This window comes from Oncorhynchus keta, chromosome 25 (genome assembly GCF_023373465.1).
Source record: "Oncorhynchus keta strain PuntledgeMale-10-30-2019 chromosome 25, Oket_V2, whole genome shotgun sequence".
Classification (NCBI taxonomy): domain Eukaryota; kingdom Metazoa; phylum Chordata; class Actinopteri; order Salmoniformes; family Salmonidae; genus Oncorhynchus; species Oncorhynchus keta.
The window spans coordinates 14,348,864-14,371,328 of NC_068445.1; the positions used below are offsets into that span (position 1 = coordinate 14,348,864).

The 22,465-nt window shown below is 42.1% G+C and overlaps 1 protein-coding gene across 4 annotated transcripts; it reads right to left on the reverse strand.

Annotated features, from left to right (window-relative positions):
• Positions 1-700: 700 nt before the first annotated feature.
• On the reverse strand, positions 701-22,260 carry ulk1a (unc-51 like autophagy activating kinase 1a). Of its 4 annotated transcripts, none has more exons than XM_035735884.2 (27): positions 21,678-22,260; positions 21,468-21,560; positions 21,339-21,380; positions 15,305-15,337; positions 15,144-15,180; positions 13,696-13,869; positions 13,304-13,377; positions 13,097-13,198; positions 11,853-11,911; positions 10,113-10,195; positions 8,684-8,734; positions 8,395-8,486; positions 8,102-8,234; positions 7,859-7,919; positions 7,598-7,684; positions 7,115-7,237; positions 6,854-7,008; positions 6,697-6,767; positions 6,458-6,591; positions 6,195-6,310; positions 5,721-5,852; positions 5,382-5,542; positions 5,073-5,257; positions 4,783-4,901; positions 3,862-4,019; positions 3,472-3,607; positions 701-3,340 (listed from the first exon to the last, which is right to left on the reverse strand). In XM_035735884.2, exons 1-27 carry the CDS (start codon positions 21,765-21,767, stop codon positions 3,282-3,284), a joined length of 2,760 nt encoding a protein of 919 aa, XP_035591777.1. In that variant the 5' UTR covers positions 21,768-22,260; the 3' UTR covers positions 701-3,281. The 4 variants fall into 4 exon arrangements, with proteins under 4 accessions (XP_035591777.1, XP_035591776.1, XP_035591774.1 ...); XM_035735883.2 differs by having other exon boundaries at positions 5,382-5,539; positions 7,115-7,240; XM_035735881.2 differs by having other exon boundaries at positions 7,115-7,240; positions 21,678-22,259.
• Between the last annotated feature and the right edge of the window lie 205 nt (positions 22,261-22,465).

The window sequence follows — 22,465 nt, forward strand, 5'->3', positions numbered from 1 at the left end:
GAAATACTTATGTCAAATTTTAAAGTGCCTTAACTTTGTTTGGTATACAGTATTTGTAAGGTCTTAACCATGCATTTTTCCAGACAATGTCAGGAATAAGCATGTTCCAGAAAAATGTTCCTCTCGGTGTAAGTTGGTTTTGTGAATGAAGAATTTGTCTTATATATTTATTACAATAAGATTTCTCAAGTAAGCCCACTTTGTAATCATTACCAAAGCTAAGATGAGTTTTCATTAGTGGAGTTAGACCACTGGGAACGGCTTTGATCACAGAAATAAACTCTCTGAAAGGTATTGGAAACTCTTTCAATGTTATAAATTGTTCATATGTGAGAACATTACCTTTGTTGTTGAAAACATCAAGAACAAAGTCAATATTGCTCTCATGCCAGCTGGGGTAGAACAATGACTTATTCCTTACAGTTATGTCTGAATTATTCCACAAAAGAGCTTTATATGGGGAAGAATTGTGTATGGAACATATTTTCCAGGGCATTAAAGCTTGTTGGTGAAACCTAGCCAATTTAGCAGGAAATCTTTCAGGAATATAATTACATTTCAGTAAAAATTGAAGACCTCCCAACTTATTAAATACATTATTTGGAATGAAATACCATATTGAATCAGTATTGATCAAACATCTTTTCAACCAGTCGATCTTGAAAGTATTATTTATGTCAACAAAATCCAACACTTCCAGACCGCCTTCAGCTCTTTTATTAGAAAGGACAGATTTTTTTATTTTGTGAGACTTATTTTTCCAGATGAAGTCAAGAAAGGTCTTATTGATCTCTTTACAAGTAGCAGGATTTACACATAAAGATAATGAGGGGTACACAAAACGAGACAGTCCCTCTGCCTTGGACAGAAGTACTCTCCCAAGTATAGGAAGATCTCTTTGTAGCCAATTATTAACTATATTTGAGGTTTTCTTAATTTTAGGAGAGAAATTCAAATGTTGTCTGACTGAGTGTTTTTTGACAGATGTATTCCTAAATATTTAACACAGTCCTTTACAGGAATATTTTCTATTTCTTTATCATCAGAGTCAAATAAACATAAGATTTCACATTTGGGTACCCTGCCTTGGTGTGCCCTGCCACTTCAATGGAGTGACGTCAGGGTTGGCCGCCCCGAGGATCCCTTATAGACATTTCAATCTATTCTTTGAAGAACCGGAAGCAGTTCCGTTTCAAAGGACCTGAACGACCCTGGACCGAGGTTGATTGACAATAATTTAAACCAATCAACAGTTTTAAATAAAATACGATCCTCTTTGTACATCAACAAGAGAATAGAGGGAGAGTTTCTTAGTAAAGGCGCTTTCTAGTACCTCTATGGGTGATTATTCTAAAGTTCTTTAAAAAAACTAGCTATAGCCAATTGAGTATCTCTCATGCTTCTTTAAAATATTGAGTGTTTATATTCTTTATTCCCTAAAACCAAGTGTGAAACCCTTCTGAGTCACACAATAATACTTAGTCATGAGCTATGACTATTCAAAATATCATAGTATATTTTACCTCTATCTCCACCAACTAATGCCTCACATCAAAACATGCCTCCTCTATACTGTAGATCTGCATTTGTTCAAATGTTCTGTGGAGCAGCTGGCGTGTGTAGGCTAGAGGACAACAGAAACATCCCACATAATGTAACATATATTTTAATAATTCTTACACAATATTCTCATATGAAACTGATTTTGGCAGCTCGGTTTTGGTGAACAAAAATAACATACAGTCAAAATAATTACAATATTTTGCAATATAATTGCAATATAATTATAATTTAATATTCAAAAGGTGCCTAATCAAAAAGTAATTCGGAAAACTGATACCATTTTCATTGAATGTAAAAACAGAAATAGGTTAATTCAAATGTATAGCCACAAGGCAGTCATAAAAAAACGAAATATTAAAACCAACCACTCCACACAAAACAAACCCCCCAGATTTATACAAAATCTTACTAAAAATATAAAATACAGTACATGTTTTCTGTACTGAAGTTTAACCTATTTCAGCCATTTATTTGCCTCATCCACAAGCCTATACATTACTGATCATTCACTAATATTTGTGCAAAAACAGACAAAAAGCATGCAGCTCGATGTGGTGCTCGCTGAGTAAAATGACCATCTTGCTGGGAACACTGGGAAAGAGTGGCTTGAAATTTGACACTCTTTACAGAAGATTAAGATCTCGACAATACAGTAATGTATTGTATGTAAGTTCCTAACAGTTTATGAATAAGTCTATCATAAATGTATTTGTGCTACAGTGGCTTGTCAAAAACATACACATTGCTAAAAGCAGTTAAAAAAAAAGACAGTAATCCTTTACAAAAATAATCTGCTACAAATTGGCAATACTTGGTCTTCACTTTCTCTTACACAACTTTCCAACTCCCGAAAATGATGCATATTTTTGCCTCCAGTTTAAAGCTGCAATTTGTAACATTTTGGGCGAAGACCAAATTCACATAGAAATGTGTGTTATAAATCTGTCTGACATTGTCATTGAAAGCAAGTCTAATATGCAGTAGATCTGTTCTATGTGCGCTATTCAGCCCGTTCTTAAGTTTAGTTTTTGTGTCTTTTATTTTTGGTTTTGTACACCAGCCTCAAACAGCTGAAAGTACAATATTTTGGGTTATGGAAAATATATTTCACAGCAGTTTAAATGGTACAATGATTCTCTGATGCTTCTTTTATTCCATAAACTGAAATGGTGGAGCGATTTCTGCATAGTGCATCTTTAAATATAACACCAGCTGGTACCAAAGATATTTACCGAATTCCCTTCTATTATTGAGTGCCACCTTCTGTACATTAAATTACACTCTCAGACATCTATTTACTCTCAAACAACTATTTCAAGTAAAATGAGCTAATTTGAGATGAAAATAATAATTTTGTCCAGTGACACCTGATAAATCCAGTAGATTAACAGTAACATACTATTGGCCTGGCATAACATACTGTAGCATGAAACACAACACACACTGCTCTCAGAGTAGAGTCCGACAGAACCAAACCCACTCTTCTTCTCCTCTCTTCTGGTACTAAAAATGTTTAGTGCTAGGCTGTGGGCTGAGAGCAGCCATATCAGTGGTCTTGTTACTGTTCAGTTCAAAGTGTTTATGTGTGTCAACAGTCCAAGGAGCTCCATCTTCACATAGGACAGAGGGACATCAGAGGGGCATCAGAGGTCTGGAGGTGCTCTAACCAAGCTTAGAGGTTCAGCTAATATTGTAGCTATAGTCCAAAAGCCTTAAGCTCAATCACACTGTGCAGTCTGCAGAGCAGAGAGGAGGTGTCTCTCAATACACTGTTTACCTGAGACCAAAACAAAGGGAGAAACACAGTGAGAGACATTCCTAATTCATATCTTCAAATAGATGTGTGTGTGTGTGTGCACATGTTGGCACGTGTGTGTGTGTGCGCGTGTGTATCTATAAGCTACTTACATTTACTTATGTTGTCGATGTCTGCCTGCTCTGTGATGGTAAGGGACAAGCCCTCCATGAGCAGAAGGGCTTTATGGTATCTCTGGATGGGCGCCTGGCCACGGTGGAACATCTCATCTAGGGCTGCTGACTGCACCTGGAAAATAGCAACACACACACTCAGCTATTAACATTGCTCTTACAATATTATAACCACATCATAAATACTGCAGTAAAAGTAATGTCATAAAATGATATTTACTCTATCTAATATTCATCGTATATCATACAATATGCATGTCCAATGAGTATGTTACACAATACTGAAGACCACTAGACAGAGAAAGAATGGGAGCACATAGAGAGCACCGAAATGTACAGTACTGTGCAGTGAGAGAGAGGAGGCCTTACCATGGTCACAGTGTGACTGTAGATGAGTTTCTCTGCAGTGATGTTGCTCATGTGGTCCATCAGTCTCTGCTTGTTGAGGAGGAAGCTCTGCAGGCGGGCGTTGAGGGACCGACAGGACGTCACACTGCTCTTATACAGCTCATTCATCTTCTTCATCACTACATACAGGAGAAATGACTTTCATTTAATACACTTTATAAAGCATGATCATTAGCCTCCTACAGTCTAAACCCTGTCAAAGCTGGGGAATCAAAAGGAAGATTGTTCTGAGGTGTCTGTCCTATATCTGAGAATTCTAGGACACGATACATTTCTTGGGGGGCATGTATTTATTAACCCTTTATTTTTGGCACTAAACTATCTCCATAAAAACTGGTACCAGGGGACCTTCAGACGAGTCTTGTGAGGCTTGTGGGCGTCCTAGAGCAAAACAACTGACATGGACGTGTTCGGGAGAGACTCACCTTTCCACAGAAGGTGTGTAGCCCAAATTGTTCGGACACTACAGACAGAAGTTGGAAGATCGGCTGTACCGATTTCAAAAGAATCTCAAGACGCTTGTGGGGGTCGTAGAACAAAACGGAGAAACACCATCGTGATCGTGAGAGTCTCATCTTTCCAATAGTCTGTAGGCCAAACCGTTCGAATGCTACAGACGTTTTCGTGAGAAGACCGATCATCTAGCTCTGCAGATGTGGAAGTGCAACATCTGCAGATGCGTTGGATTGAGACGCATCCAATGTAAAAAAAACAGATATCTCTTGCTTAAACTGACCAATTTTGATGGGGATTTTTAAAATTATGCTGATTAAATTTCCACGGGGCCGCGGGGAAATCGAAACTCTCGGGATTAACAGGATTTAATGGCCATTTCTTTTGCACACATCAATGAGAAGAGGAACATATGGTCTCATGTCTCACCTTGCTTGACTGTAGAGGAGGGGAACAGTCTGCCTTCTCCAATGTCCTCCATAGCAGTGTGTAATGCAGACGAAAGATATTCTGCAGCCTTCATGTACAGCACCAACTGCTCTGCATAGCTGCGATAAACACATTGTGAGTACCAATGTTAACTTACACAAAACGATTACTCCTCAAAATAAAATAAATATATCTTGAAGTACTAAGAATACATCATTACGCTGTGATTTAAAAAATAATTGGTCCAATTTAAAGCTCAGGGAATCAATAACAGAAATGCATCCCCTCACCCCCACTCTCGACTTAGAAGACTGATCTGATCAGCCACCAGGCTTTGCTGCAGGAAAGACACATCAGGAGCGTCCTCACTGGTCTCACTCTCAAGCCCAGTGTCTTTAGAACTGGCTATCTCCATGACACAGTGGACAAAGGCAAGAGTGAAGCGCAGGTTTCTCAGGCCATCCGTATGCCACTGCTGTGAAGGAGAGCCAGAAATGATTGCATTTTGTCAACAGTCTAGTTTCTGGCAATGTGAAAACTGATGAATCCATTCATGTACAGAGATCTAATATATTATAAAGGAGTGTTTATGTGTTTACCCCCATCAGTGTCTCCTCTGGGAGCTCTGGAGGGTCAAAATCTATGGCCCTGTCTGGGCTGGCTGTCATGGGGTGGGTAATATGCTGGTAGTTAGGTACATCTCTATGGGTTCCTCTGCTGATTGACCAGGATGGGCTGACATAGCTGGGGGAACCCACTGCTAAGAGGAAATATCCAATTTTATATTTAATAGGATTCAAAACATTTCTCCCTCTGCACATCCCATTACATAGACCCTGATACCATGCTGGAATTCTGAATGTCTAATCAGACTATACTGATCTACTATGAGAACCAAATAAGAAACCCTTCTAAGGTAGTTGAAGATCCCTATGTACCTGAGAACGTCCTGGTGGGATTTGGTGGGGTCCCGGCATTTCCTCTGGATGGAGATCCCCCAGTGAACACGACTGAGGTGGGACTGCCTGAGGCTGAGGTTCCTGCAACCCTCAGAGCACCACTAGTTGGAGCTGTAGAGACACATCAGGGGGGGAAATGGTGTCTACTGGCTGAAATGTCATGGACATTGATCATAGACCTCCAATGCAAATGTATGGTCATATACCCACTGACTTGCAGTCAGGAACATTATCAAACATTTACTTTTCTTGTCAAGCTTCACATGGGTTATAGATAAGGCTTGTCCAGGATAGATTAAGACCCTACCTAATATATGAAAAGAGTGGGCAGTGGCACAATTACATAATGTCTAACCCAAGGGCAATAACAGGCTTACACAATTAGAAACAAACAATATATTTTTCCACAGCTCAAAATCCAAACCCCTTGGTTTGCCCATGGTGCCCTGGTACCTGTGGTGTCCATGGACCTCTCAGTGGGAAGGCTCTCGTTACTTCCTCCATCCAGCAGCTGAGCTCCAAAAGCAGCCTTTAGCATCATGTCAGACAGACGGTCTGCACTCAGAGACCTAGAGATAGGACACACACACACACACAGATACCTTCAGAGGGCATCAGCAGACACGTTTAATCATTAATCAATCATACCTTAAGATAGAGCCCACTACCACACTTATGGATATCAGATACCCAGTATCTGTAGAGCTGGTTTTAACCTTTTGAAGGGGCCCTTCCTCTTCCCTGTGGCCCTGCTGATGTGGCTCAAGTCTGATACTGTCCGTGTTCGGGTGGGAATGATGGGCAAATCCTCAAAGCTGGTGGGCCGGGGGAATTCATGTGGAGGCGTGGCCTAAGCAGGAATCAGGAAAATAACAACATGAGTATTACAGAGTAACTACTTTACTCTTGAGCTTGCAGAAGAGACCACTAAATGTGACATTGTTTAGTGGATGACCTGAGGGCTCTGTTGTCCTGTCCAGGTGCTGAAGAGGCCAGTCTGCTCTGGGGTCTCTGGGATAGTGCCCACTGTGGGAAGAGAAGTGAAGAAGCACATGTTACAGTGATTATTGTAGTAATGCAGTAATGGAGGTCTGAGGGGATTCCTACTGTACCTCGTGGAGAGGGCTGGTAGGGTTTGGCCCCTCCAGCTGACAGCCTGCGGTGGCTCAGCACTGCCCCCCCGGGGCCTGATGGGAGAAGGGAGGCTCCAGTCTTCCTACTCCCTGGGGAACTGCCACTACTACTATCAACACAACAAAGGGTGGCCCTGAAACAGATGTGTAACGTGTCATCAACAATTTCCAGAATACACCCCCACGGTAAAAATGCCCCACAGAGAGAGAAGATAGAGTGAGAGAGATAGAGATATGTACCTGGTTGAGCCATGCAGGCCAGCGTGGTGTAGGTTTTGTTCTATGCGCTGGTAGTTGTGGATCTGTGTTGGGACAGGAATGGGTACAGACTGGCTGTAGTTACTCCCATTGAACTCTGCAGGCCTGCTGCACAGACAAAAAGGGAGGGGTGAGAGGAAAAGGATGAGTACACCTCAGTGATTTGGTAGGATTGAACACAGCGGGGGGTTGAAGGGAAACAAACACAGTAAATGCCTGTAAAAACACTACTTGTTCCCTCATAGATTTGTATCTATAAGTTAGGACAGGTCCATTCTCCCACAATGTTTGTAGTATGACAAACACTAAAGGATGTTATGATTTGATACCTATCAGTTAAACAGGAGTGTGCTTTATACTAAAGTCTGGTCAGATTAAATGAGGGTGAGATGGACAAATGCTGTGAAACTTCTAATAGCCCAGGTTTACTCCCCATCTGTCCCCCTCAGTCAGCCCTGCTCTTACCTAACAGGATTAGGGGGGCAAAGGGGTGAAGAGTGGGGTGGTGTCCTGCCTAGACTCCCAAGTACCCCAGCAGCCAGCAGAGAGCTCCTTTATCATCAAGACAAAGGTACAGGACAGAGTCAGTCAGTGTTACCCACTATCTACTTGCTGCTATAAGGACCTCTCATAACCATCTCCATTGTACAGATTTCTACAGTAGGACTATACATTTCCTGATATTAAATACAACAGAGTTATATCATTCTCCTGTGCCCAACTTACCCACTGTACAACATGCTGCCCTGGACAGGTGACCCATCTCCCATGTCACATGTGATCTCACCTGGTGGTAACAAAACAGGATCCAGGGACATATCAGTCACATGCGTTTACAGCATTAATCAAACCCATATCAAGAACACAATGCTGGTAAAGTCAGAGCTAGAGAGACAAAGAGAGAGAGAGACAGAGACAGACAGAGACAGACAGACAGACAGACAGAGAGCGATAGATAGGGTGTCTTACTGGGGAACTGGGCAGGCACCATGACAAAGTCATCCATCTCAGAGGAGGTGTTCCTGCTGTAGTGGAGGGCTGTGTACCGGGAAGGGGTGGGCTCGGCCTTGGGCTGGAGTCTCTGCAGCACCGCATCGGAATGCTGAAGGGGAAAATATCTAATATTAGACCCTAGGTGACTGGTATTGGTAGCAGATCATTTCCCCTTCACATTATAAAGCATTGGGCTGAGCACTTGGAAAAGTGCTATATAAATCCTATTCATCATCATTATCACTCCCCAGAGAGGAGGGGGGACTCACTTGAGGGGAGGAGGCCAGGTGAAAGGTGGAAGAGCTGCTAGAGGAGCTGGCAGACCCAGAGCTGGGGAAGGAGGGCATGGGCACCGGAGAGGCTGGAATGATGAAGGACACGGTCACTGTGGTACTAATCCCAACCTCATACTGGGGGCATGCCATTGCTTTGGTACTCTTTATTTCGTTACTAAATAACGTTAGTTGTACATTAGAACTCATTAATAATTCACACCTGTCTAAAATGCAGTTCCAATCCACAGAGCAATTTGCCTGTATGGCCTATAGGGATACTCACATTTCTTTGTGGATGAACTTGACTCCAGGAAAGAGTGATGGAAAAACTCATCTGTGTGGGTAAACAATGTCAAATAAATTTAAATCAGACTGACATTGCGAGGACTGATTGCAGTTCCATTCCAGTGAAAAAGGCATCATATCAGACAGGGCAACAGTGTCTCCCAACCCCTCCTCTCTCAGCCTCCAGTATTTATGCTGCAATAGTTTACAGTGAGGGGGGAAATTATTTGATCCCCTGCTGATTTTGTACATTTGCCCACTGACAAAGAAATGATCAGTCTATCATTTGAATGGTGGGTTTATTTGAACTGTGAGAGACAGAATAACAACAACAAAAATACAGAAAAACGCATGTCAACAATGTTATAAATTGATTTGCATTTTAATGAGGGAAATAAGTATTTGACCCCCTCAATCAGAAAGATTTCTGGCTCCCAGGAGTCTTTTATACAGGTAACGAGCTGAGATTAGGAGCACACTCTTAAAGGGAGTGCTCCTAATCTCAGTTTGTTACCTGTATAAAAGACACCTGTCCACAGAAGAAATCAATCAATCAGATTCCAAACTCTCCACCATGGCCAAGACCAAATAGCTCTCCAAGGATGTCAGGGACAAGATTGTAGACCTACACAAGGCTCGAATGGACTACAAGAACATCACCAATCAGCTTGGTGAGTAGGTGACAACAGTTGGTGCGATTATTCGCAAATGGAAGAAACACAAAAGAACTGGAGTATTTCTCCTGTCTTAGCCGGTGTCCTGTGTGAATTTAAGTATGCTCCCTCTAATTCGCTCTCGTTTCTCTCTTTCTCCTCTGTCTTTCTTTCTCTCTTCTCTCGGAGGACCTGAGCCCTAGGACCATGCCTCAGGACTACCTGGCCTGATGACTCCTTGTTGTCCCCAGTCCACCTGGTCATGCTGCTGCTCTAGTTTCAACTGTTCTGCCTGCGGCTATGTAACCCTGACCTGTTCACCGGACGTGCTACCTTGTCCCGGACCTGCTGTATTCGGCTCTCTCTCTCTCTCTACCGCACCTGCTGTCTCTAACTCTGAATGATCGGCTATGAAAAGCCAACTGACATTTACTCCTGAGGTGCTGACCTGTTGCACCCTCGACAACCACTGTGATTATTATGACATCTTGGCCATGTTCTGTTATAATCTCCACCAGGTACAGCCAGAAGAGAACTGGCCACCCCTCAGAGCCTGGTTCCTCTCTAGGTTCTTCCTAGGTTCTGGCCTTTCTATGGAGTTTTTCCTAGCCACCGTGCTTCTACATCTGCATTGCTTGCCGTTTGGGGTTTCAGGCTGGGTTTCTGTACAGCACTTTGTGACATCGGCTGACATAAAAAGGGCTTTATAAATACATTTGATTGATTGAGACAGCAGTGCAAATGTTAGTGAGTGAGAGAGTGAGTGAGGCTAACCAAAGTCCATGCGCTCCTTATGGTTCCTTTGCAGCAGGCCCAGGAGCAGGTGTCTCAGGTGGACTGACGTCTCCCGTGGAATGCTGGGAGAAACACAGGTTTACAGGTTTCACTTTGAAAACATATATCTTTAATGACCTTAAGACAAAACAAGCTGTGTGTTCAACAAGGACACAGAGTAATATCACACATTGGACTGTTTTGTGTTTGTGTGTATTGACTGTTTTGAGATAGTTTATAATAGCAATAAGGCTCGGGGGTTGTGGTATATGGCCAATATACCACGGCTAAGGGCTGTTCTTAAGCACGACGCAATGCGGAGTGCCTGGATACAGCCCTTAGCCGTGCTATGCTGGCCATATACCACAAACCCCTGAAATGCCTTATTTCTGTAATAAACTGGTTACCAATGTAATCAAAGCAGTAAAAATAAATGGTTTGTCGTACCCGTAGTATACGGTTTGATATACTAACTCTGTCAGCCAATCAGCATTCAGGGCTCGAACCACCCAGTTTCTAACGTGTCGTGGAACACACCTTCCACGTCATGCATTATTTTCCACAGAACGCATAGCCCTCATTGATTATCCCTTACTAAGCAATGTATCAGGTTGTTATGACACCCTGAGCTGTAATGTGGTGTGTGGTTGTGTTTTCCTTGCACTAAGAGCAAGACTGTGGGGTATGATACTGACTGAGTGTGGCCGTGTGCCTGTGTTTATGTTTGAGTGACTCTGGGAATTTTGACACCCTGACCCTTACAATAAAAGGTTGCCGTTTTGAAACTGCAGTGAAAGTGCAGTAACTGCAGTCGACTGTGGTATTTTGGACGCAGTATTTGCAGCATACTGCAGTTAGACTGCACTCTGAACGCAATCTTTTTTGTAAGGGGAGCCGTGGTGTGTGTGTGTGTGTGTGTGTGTGTGTGTGTGTGTGTGTGTGTGTGTGTGTGTGTGTGTGTGTGTGTGTGTGTGTGTGTGTGTGTGTGTGTGTGTGTGTGTGTGTGTGTGTGTGTGTGTGTGTGTGTGTGTGTCTGTGTGATATATCTGGGTCATGTGGAAAGTGATAGCGGTGCAGTAGCAGGCAGCTAACAGCTGTTATAAATAGTGAAAAGCAAATACTAACCCACACAAACATCCACATCCTTATCATAGGCTTTATCAGGGACTAAACTGGTATTCATTCCCCTGAGTTACACAAATACACAAGCTCACAAAGTAAAAGATTAAAATATAACAAATGCATATGGCTGTTTTGCACTTCAAAGGGGATGGATAGGGGGATAATATTTGTGACCCTGAATAAGAGATACACAATTCTACAGCTGCACCATCAAGAGCATCTTGACCGGTTGCATCACTGCTTAGTATGGCAACTACACCGACGTCAATCGCATGGCACTACAGAGGATGGAGCGGACAGCCCAGTTGGTTGGGAATGTTGGCGAGGTGTACGTTTGGACTGTGCATCCCCCACAGATGGTGGTCTGAGAGCCGAGCTTACAATATAGCTCGGTGTTTGAATTATTTATTTTATACAGTCTTTTTTGCTCATCTTTATCAAGGGGGACAATCATTTTGGAGGTGACTGGACATTATAGGGTTACCTAAAGTAATCTGCCAGTAAGCTGATTAGACACATAAGACAGATCTGCCTGTTTATGCTATCCTCACACCTAATCCTGTGTGTGTGTGTGTGTTTCAACTCTCATAGCAGAGGCCTGCAGGTCTCACTACTAACCTGGGCTGGAGCTCCCTGTTTCTCTCATAGAAGAGACGCAGCTCCTGGGGGCTACTGGCCTGCATGACGAACACACAACACAGGACACACACACACATCCTGTCTGTAACTGTCTGTTACAGCTGGAATACACACCTACCTGTTCACTTACAATCACATGCAATCACTTTATTTATGAAACGTTTAACGCTTTGCCGCAAAATGAAATGATGAATGAAAAACAATTTGCAATAAAGAAAATCAACTGTGATTTTACACTTTGGGTCAGAGGACATACAAGTTGGCATTTTATTAGTTCTCTTTTGTGGTTGATTGTACACTGGATGTTTAGGACTTGTAAACTAAAACCAGGTGACATGGACAGTCTAAGTGAACACTACACCATCACATGATCACCCTGCCACTGACCCTGTCTGCTCTGAACTCACTGGCCTGTGCTGGCATGCTTCTCTCTGGGTAATTGCTATTCAAATAATTTAATGTAGGAATAGCCCTATACCAAGTACAAAGGTTCAAATCTTCGAATTTCAGACAGCTTCAACCTAAAGCTAAATCATTGCTGACTTCCTAATAAACAGGCAGATCACTTAGCCTTTCAAGGAAACATGAACATAAGTCAAACTATTCTTGCTTGGCAAACTTGCTGACAGCTCTCTAGAACTCTCTCAAAACATGATTCAGCACAGCATCAATCAACCCTAACCACATATGCCACAGTCCACCGCATAGAGTGGCCTCCTAGATGGTAGGGTGATAAACCCCCTGCCTGCCCTGGCTGTTGTGAAACAATGTTTACCCTGGTCTCAGCCATTTCCTCATCCACCTGGCAGCTTGGCTGTTTGTAAACAGGGATGTTTCGGAACAAGTGGACACACTGTTCAGACCCCCAGGGGTAACATAACAGCAGGGGAACACACAGAGAGGCACACAGTGTGCTGTGTGTGTGTGAACATGCTGTTTATCACAGGCTCGTGATGTGTTCTCGTACTTTATGCAAACAGCTGTCTTTCATATGATCTATGGTCAGTTCTTTCATAATATAACATGAACCACGGTAGTCAGCCTGTTCCGAAAGGCATTAGAAATCATAAAATACCTATTAGAAGTTTCTTATGCAAGAGCATTCAGAGATTTTAGAAAACATTTTAGATTAGCATGAGTAAGTCATGTAACTATAAAGAAAACCATACGTTTCCTAACATTCTTGTTTCCTAAAATTGTGAGAGTGTGTGTTTATCACTCACCTGAAAGGGAGCTTTCCCAGTTAAACACTGGTACACTATGGTTCCTATGCTCCACAGGTCGGCCTTGGCATCATAGTTCTGGGACATGATCACCTCCGGGGCCTGAGCACAGACAGACACAGCACAGTGGGTTAGGGTCACATGTACAGTATTTGACCATAAGGTGGGTTAGGATGTGTATGTGTATGGGCAATAGGAGTTTCTCACCATATACATTGGGGAGCCACACAGAGTGGCTGCCATAGTGTTACACTGGAGATGACGTGCAAAGCCAAAATCAGCTGGAGAGAGGGCAAAATCATCAGCCAAAAACACATCTCAAAGCACATGTTTTCACTTATTTTCATTCTCTAAACCCATGATGAGAAATGTTTATTTCTTTCAGAAGGGAAAACTGGAGGCTAAATGATGGACTCTTTCCAAGTGAATGATTTAAGAGACTAGGGTAGCTGTATCCTTTAAGTGGCAATATGACAACTAACAGTCATTGATCAACAAACAAATCAGTTCCCGACCACACCCTGCAGCAAAAACTGTCCAGCTTCTCTTTTGTGTACTTAATGTACAGTATATTACCCAAAACATCCCAAAACACAAACCTATCTTGATGCAGGTGTTGTTAGGGCTGGACTTGCGTCCCTCGGGGTGACAGAGGAGGATGTTCTGAGGTTTGAGGTCTCTGTGGAGGATGCCCTTTTCTTTCAGCGCCTTCATGGCCCCAGCTATCTGCTGGAGGAAGATCCGGATGGTGTCCTCACTCAGAGTAGCCTTAGCTGCAGTCACGTCAGAGGCCAAACAGGAGAACATACATGGGAAATAAAGTTATTAGGACAAGGGTCATGAGATCTGACAGTAGTACGGTTACGAATATATAGCTAGCTGTAGGAACTTCTTCCAAAATGTGTAAAGGACAGGAATAACTAACTGACACCATAATCCCTCAAGCACCTCTGCTGTATTTTTAGCCTCTGTGTTTTTCCACCCTAGGAGAGGAGATAAGTCAGCGACAGATGGATGAGGTCATGTTGGTACTACAGGAGCCTTGCAAGGCGTGTCTGGGTGTTGGATGTGCCAACCTAATGGCAAGGGCGAGCAGGCACAGGAGATGCAGGCAAATGTCTTGTCTACAAAACAAGACAGCTTGCACGAAAGCAAAATCAGGCCACAACAGGCCTTCGATCTTTAAATAGACTCATCGACCTACGCACACATGGTAAATTTAGTCAATGAGACATCTGTATGCCCTCGGTCTAGTCACTGTTTCTGAAGGGGAGAGAGTGCAATAGAAGGAGGAGATTGTCCGTTGATATTCTGCTAAGAGTATGAGAGGAGAGAATGTTTTATTCTGTTCATTTATGATGGTGTCAGTGGGACGATTATTATCCATTTTGGCTATGAGAGAGCAGGCAAAATAGGGAGGTATATTCATTGCTCAATATTGTTATGTTACTCTAGGTCTGTGTGTGAGGGAGAGATATTTTCAGTGGCCTTGTGTTTCTTCAGTGAGTGTAGGGAAACATTCATTTATGTGTTAATCACAAAGAAATCCTGTTCTCTATGTTGGGCTTAATTTGGGCCAAGTATTTGTTGTACAGGCCTAGGCATTGTGTCAGCATGTAACCCACATCTAAATGATATGTCACATTGTTTTTCCCAAAGATGATTATGGGTCTACTTTTCATGATCTTTCAAAATAAAATGATTACAAGTACTCAACAAAGGCCGCAACGAAGTCCTCAACAAAGTCTCTGGCAGATTGTATTACTATAACAACAATAGCTTATCACAATAACCTGCAACCAAATCTTTGTTAGGTTGGTCTTCGTTTGACCCTGTTTCACGCTAGCCAATGGTGTTTGGTTCTTCACTCGAAGCAATACAAATTGGTATTAATACAGGCATCTGAAACCCCTACAGTACAATCACAACGAAGGTGCTAGAATGCTTAAGATGTTAAGATGTTTCAATTCCTTTTGAAGTTCAAACATGAGTTAAGAGGAGAGACACATTTGTCAAAGCTCTGATTGTGAGGTGACAGTATACTCACAGTGGAGGTATTCTGCCAAATCTCCTCCATTGCAGTACTGGGAGCAGAAAATAATGGAACATTTCATTAGATATAATTGAATTGTTTCTTTCTACAACCACTATTAATCCACATACTGTATACAGTAGCCTATACATAAAGCAAACCAGACTTCATCTTACCTCCATGACCAGATACACACACCCAGCCATTTCCTGTTGGAGAAAACATAAAAATCATTGATTGTGGTGACATAATATATCCATATAGATTTTTGACTAAAACTGTGTATGTTCAAAATACATTTACCCGGCAACAAGGGGAAAAAAACCTACAGCCTTTGCAATATATAATTATTACTTTTGTTCTGTTCATTTTCCCCCCAAGGCAAATGAATTCCATCCACGGTTGTTTTAAATTAGATATGCACTACAGTCCCAAGTGGGATGGGCACATGTAGTAGGTTTGAATAATGCATAAATGTAGAGACTATCCCATAAGAAACAAACGACACCACTTCATAATTTAGAGTGGGCTGGCTCCCATTTGGCCGATCATGCAGGGTTGAGCTGGCAGCAAGGAAGGTGAGAGGGTTAGGCTGTCAGTCCAAGCTGACTGCTATTGAATGGATTATAAGGGTGTGACTGGGAGGGGAGTGAAGAAGTGGATTCAGGTTCCACTTGAATTTAAAAGGTTTTAGTAGAAACCAGTATCCTTTATCCCCACTGGGTACAGACATCAATTCAACATCTAATCCATTATGTTTCAACGTAATTTCATTGAAATGACATGGAAACAACGTTGATTCAACCAGTGTGTGCCCAGTGGGTCTTTTAATAATTAAACAAATATTGCTCAGTTACTCAGCAATTGGTCCCATTTAGAGATACAATACATTGTATCAATCAAATGTCACCCAAACAAAATGGAACTGAGATAAAAATGGGCTGAGTAAATGTTAGATACATTACATGACAGCTAGCGACATTACAGTAGGACAAAAGCCCTTCCTTTCATGTCTCCATATCACCTAGCAGGTGTCAGGTCATTAATGATCATTACTCATTAAGTTGCTGAAGACTGTTCCTGGGGAGATTTCTGCTGACTGAGCTCCTTGTCTGTTGTCTTAAGCCATTATTTAGCTTGCAGGCCGGCTGCACCCTGCCATCTGTTTAAGACCAGTGAACCCAAACAGATCAGCAAACCATCTAATGTCTGTCTGGTGACGGGATCATTTTACAACCACATAGGGCCTTTAAGGGAGGACAGACAAATACAGCTGCAGCTGAAGCCCCATACAATACCTGAGATGGGAACATTGAGATACTCACCTACACGCAAATTTGATACGTTTATTCATTAACCAGATGCCAACTGACAGTAACGGATATGTTATAACAATGTATCAGATTAGATGTCTCCCATTTACTGGGATTGGATTGGCTAGTAAAGAAATCTATACATTGATTGTTCTGATCCAACAGCTGGCTTCAGCAACAGCTCTTCTTCTAAGGCCAGCTGCAACTTGGGACAAGAAAGTCTTACCTAGTGTACGGTACTGTAGCACTCAGCCATAAACTGGTCTACACGTGAAAGTTGTTCTTCTGCTTCACATGGGAATATTTTTTACAGAAACCTCTAGGCCCCTCAAACTCAACTCTGGACCTCAAAGCCAGTCCCACTGTGTTTTTTCAATGTTCCCCTCTAATCAGGGACTGATTTAGACCTGGGAAACAAGGTGTGTGCAATTAATTATCAGATAGAACAGAAAACCATCAGGCTCTGGACCTCGTAGGGCAGGGATCATCAACTAGATTCAGCCTTGGGAAGATTTTTTCTTCAGTGGATGGTGGAACATAATTACAAATAATTGTAGATTGCAAATTGACTGCAAGAAGCCCAAACAGATACAATATTTCAAACCTTGCTTACATTTATATATCCCTTCTCTCGATAATGCGTGGGAATACTTGGGAACAGATTTCCAAAAGGAAAATCACTTGGAGATGATTTCCTGGTGTTTTTACAATATTTTATGTCCAAGAATAAATATACACTGCTCCAAAAAATAAAGGGAACACTTAAACAACACAATGTAACTCCAAGTCAATCACACTTCTGTGAAATAAAACTGTCCACTTAGGAAGCAACACTGATTGACAATAAATTTCACATGCAGTTGTGCAAATGGAATAGACAACAGGTGGAAATTATAGGCAATTAGCAAGACACCCCCAAATAAAGGAGTGGTTCTGCAGGTGGTGACCACAGACCACTTCTCAGTTCCTATGCTTCTTGGCTGATGTTTTGGTCACTTTTGAATGCTGGCGGTGCTTTCACTCTAGTGGTAGCATGAGATGGAGTCTACAACCCACACAAGTGGCTCAGGTAGTGCAGCTCATCCAGGATGGCACATCAATGCGAGCTGTGGCAAGAAGGTTTGCTGTGTCTGTCAGCGTAGTGTCCAGAGTATGGAGGCGCTACCAGGAGACAGGCCAGTACATCAGGAGACGTGGAGGAGGCCATAGGAGGGCAACAACCCAGCAGCAGGACCGCTACCTCCGCCTTTGTGCAAGAAGGAGCAGGAGGAGCACTGCCAGAGCCCTGCAAAATAACCTCCAGCAGGCCATAAATGTGCATGCATCTGTTCAAACGGTCAGAAACAGACTCCATGAGGGTGGTATGAGGGCCTGACGTCCACAAGTGGGGGTTGTGCTTACAGCCCAACACCGTGCAGGACGTTTGGCATTTGCCAGAGAACACCAAGATTGGCAAATTCGCCACTGGCGCCCTGTGCTCTTCACAGGTGAAAGCAGGTTCACACTGAGTACATGTGACAGACGTGACAGAGTCTGGAGACGCCGTGGAGAACGTTCTGCTGCCTGCAACATCCTCCAGCATGAACGGTTTGGCAGTGGGTCAGTCATGGTGTGGGGTGGCATTTCTTTGGGGGGCCGCACAGCCCTCCATGTGCTCGCCAGAGGTAGCTTGACTGCCATTAGGTACCGAGATGAGATCCTCAGACCCCCTGTGAGACCATATGCTTTTGCAGTTGGCCCTGGGTTCCTCCTAATGCAAGACAATGCTCGACCTCATGTGGCTGGAGTGTGTCAGCAGTTCCTGCAAGAGGAAGGCATTGATGCTATGGACTGGCCCGCCCGTTCCCCAGACCTGAATCCAATTGAGCACATCTGGGACATCATGTCTCGCTCCATCCACCAACGCTACGTTGCACCACAGACTGTCCAGGAGTTGGCGGATGCTTTAGTCCAGGTCTGGGAGGAGATCCCTCAGGAGACTATCCACCACCTCATCAGGAGCATGCCCAGGCATTGTAGGGAGGTCATACAGGCACGTGGAGGCCACACACACTACTGAGCCTCCTTTTGACTTTTTTTAAGGACATTACATCAAAGTTGGATCAGCCTGTAGTGTTGTTTTCCACTTTAATTTTGAGTGTGACTCCAAATCCAGACCTCCATGGGTTGATAAATTTGATTTCCATTGATAACTTTTGTGTGATTTTGTTGTCAGCACATTCAACTATGTAAAGAAAAAAGTATTTAATAAGAATATTTCATTCATTCAGATCTAGGATGTGTTATTTTAGTGTTCCCTTTATTTTTTTGAGCAGTGTATTATATATAATAATACTCATTTGTAGACTGCAAATTGACTGCAAAAAGCCTAAACATATATAATATTTGACTAAAACAATCATTTCAAACCTTGTTTACATTTGTATATGATCACATGTATCTCTCTATTATGCATGAGAGTACTTGAGAACAGATTTCCAAAATTAAAATCACTTGGAGCTGATTTACTGGTGTTTTTAATTCCAACAATGAATTATTATTATTATTAGAATTATTTTTGCCCAGGAAACATGGGAGGACAAATTGGCCCACTGGCCTCCAGTTGGGGAACCACTGTCACGCCCTGACCGTAGATTGCTTTGTTTGTTTCTATTTTTAGTTTGGTCAGGGTGTGATGCGGGTGGGTATTCTATGTTGTAGGTCTAGGTTTTATTTTTCTATGTGTTTGGCCTGGAATGGTTCTCAATCAGAGGCAGCTGTCTATCGTTGTCTCTGAGAGCCATACTTAGGTAGCCTGTTTTCCCATTTTGAGTTGTGGGTGATTATTTTCCATTTCAGTGTTTTCACCATACGGGACCATTCGGTTTTCCTTTATTCTTTTGTTTGTTTGTATTTAGTGTTAAGTTTATTGGTCTACTCCTTCTTCCACCAACGCAAAACCACGTTGTCACGTTCTGACCATAGTTCTGTTATTTTATTCTTTGTTTTAGTATGGTCAGGGTGTGAGTTCGGGTGGGCAGTCTGTTTGTTTTTCTATGTTGGGGTTTTGAGTTCGGCCTAGTATGGTTCTCAATCAGAAGCAGCTGTCAATCGTTGTCCCTGATTGAGAATCATACTTATGTAGCCTGGGCACTTTTGGTTTGTTCACATCGTTTATTGTTTTGTATTTCAGTGTTCAGTCCGTTTTGAATAAATCATGAACACTTACCACACTGCGCTTTGGTCCGATCCTTCTTCCACCTCTGAATGCCGTTACACACGTTGCAGGGTAAGAGTTGAACAGCCCTGCTCTAAGCCAAAAGTACTCTCTGGATCGTGTAGTTTGTGGACGTAGGGTACGAGGGGGTAACGAACCCCCCCCTAAGAACAATTTCTAATTGCTGACACAAAAAGCAATGTTTTGAAAGAAATGGTATGTGGATCAAGGTCATGCTAAGGCGACTAAACTATAAAGGGAAATATATGCGACATTAGACTTTTTTTTTTGTTATTTCATGAAATGTTGTTTTTAGAAAAGGGGCTTTTTTAAAGTCCCGGGGTAATTGGGGGTGCCAGTTACCCGAGGAGAAGATTATGGCATAGGGTTTCACACAAGTGTGTTAAAATCCATTTAATCCGTTTTATTTAGAAATAATAATAATAATATATGCCATTTAGCAGACGCTTTTATCCAAAGCGACTTACAGTCATGTGTGCATACATTCTACGTATGGGTGGTCCTGGGAATCGAACCCACTACCCTGGCGTTACAAGCGCCATGCTCTACCAACTGAGCTACAGAAGGACCGTCTTTAGTTGTCTAATTGTAATTATTAAAATATGGTGGGGGGGAGGGGGTGTTGCACATATGACCATTAATATCTGCACTATGAGGAGATTTGATGTAGTCCCTCTTAACTCACCTGCACATTCATTTCCTTTGTTATTTGTTGTTCATTTTCCATACAATCCATTATGTACAATTGCACTAAATATTACTTGAACAATGCAGGATTTTTAATCCCAGCAGTCTTTAAAATTACATTCAGGAGCAAAAAGTTTTCAATAGCTGTTTTTAATATAATATTGGAATAGAATATAACATTAAATAACATTGGAGTGTAACATTGATGTGGCAACTCTCTTATGCTCTGCTATTGCATGATTCTAATCTGTACGTAGGCCACAAAAAAAAGCTATCCCCAGTAAAATTGGAGCACAACTCACTAGCCCACCGACTGCACTGCTCACACCTACAGTAATTCCACCTGTGACTGAAAATGGGGAGAGATGCTAATTTAAAAGCTCCCTCTTAAAAACGTAGCTAGCGATCCAGCAGTATGACATAAAATGCTATGTAAAATAGCTAAAAGGCTATAAAGTAACATTAACTGTAAAGCTATCAGCCACTAGTGGAAACATTTACAACTGCAATTAAGTTACGTTATCTTTTATAATGTATTTTACCTCAGACGATCTGGTAGTAAGGTTGCCCCAACACACTCATCCGACATATTAATACTTAAAAAGTAAATACATTTTTCTCTCTGAACAGGTGGATTATTTATCTTAAGGCTTCCCTAATTGTATATATTTTTTAAACTTGGTGACATCTTGTGGTCTTTATGTGAATTACAGGGGGGGGCAGCTACTCCAGGGGGCTAGTTACCCCCTAGTACCCTACGTGTTATCTATATCAGTTCTTAATAACATACACGCCTATCAACAGAGTATGAGCGAATGAGATGCAATGTTCTGCACATCGAATGTCAACAATTGCGCACGTGACAGCAGGTTTAGTAAAAGCTGTTAGTCAGCTTATTGTGTAGAACTAGAACAGTGTGTGATGATACCGACATGTACAGGTAGGCTCCATGTGTGTCAATAATACATAACGATGTTGAAAATCGACGCATACCTGGAAGTCAAGTAGTCCAACGATATTCTCATGTTTCAGTTCCTGTGTAGGGGAACAACAATTGAATGGTTCATTTGTCTAGGTCTGGATTTACAATAATTGCATAAAGTTTCGTCGTGAAATTATTACCTTTAATATTTTAATCTCTTTTCCTAACAGGGAATGGGATTTTGCCAAGTTCTTCTTGTTAATACATTTCACAGCTACTACCATGTCATGCCTCTGAAAAGGGCAAAGGGAAAGACAGAAGATGAACGGTTATACAATCTCTCAATACAAAATGAATATAGGACTTATCTCACCCTGGTTATAACATATGTATAATAGCATACAAATTACCTCCTTATGTCTCCCTTTGAACACCACGGCAAAGGCACCATGTCCAATCAGGTCTTTCCTGTTGAACTCGAATTTCCCAATAGTCTCCATACTGTTCAATAATAATAACAACAGGTGCTGTGTATATCCAGGTGGAATCAGGATGTTGTCGTTACCACCGGAACAATTTGGAAGTCGCCACCGTTCAACTCCAGACAGCAAGAAAGGTGTCTAGATCCTTCAAGTCTCTCCCCGATTAAAAACCCGAACACTTCTTGAATCATGACGGTTTCATTTAAAATATCAATATCCTATATTAGAAGTTGTTGTCACCATTATGCCTTTATATAAAAAGCAAAATGACAGATCTCATATAGAACAGACTGAAAACTGTTTACAAAAGAGAAGAGTCAATTTCCCGTCGTTAGTTGGATATAAGCTCTAAAGTAGTCTATATGAATTCTCAAAACGTACGTTTTCTTTACACATACAGATAAGTCACCTTTATACAGACACTGTAGGCTATACTGGTTACATTTGTTGCGAGTCTTCACCTATCACGAACAAACGATCCCACTGTAGTTATTCATATCCCTGGGTGTGAGCATGCGCAACAGGAGTTGTAGCAGTGTTCACCTAGTCAGAAACATGAGTGCCACTGACGCGCAATAATAACTTGTCTAATCATCATGGCCACAGGTTGCTTAACCTAACGCAACGCAATATCAGTGTATGTGTATATGTCATTTTCACACATTAAATAATGCCTTGTCTACCACATCCTTTTCTTTATTTTAGCATTGCCACTT

Bases quoted from the DNA above. Each gene is read 5' to 3' on its own strand.
- ulk1a (XM_035735881.2), bottom strand. From the start codon at position 21,767: ATGGAGACTATTGGGAAATTCGAGTTCAACAGGAAAGACCTGATTGGA. The intron at 8,735-10,112 runs GTTAGCCTCACT...TTACCCACACAG, and splicing joins TAAGGAGCGCATGGACTTTG to ATGAGTTTTTCCATCACTCT. The intron at 4,902-5,072 runs GTGAGGGGATGC...TGTTTATCGCAG, and splicing joins CTTCTAAGTCGAGAGTGGGG to CTATGCAGAGCAGTTGGTGC.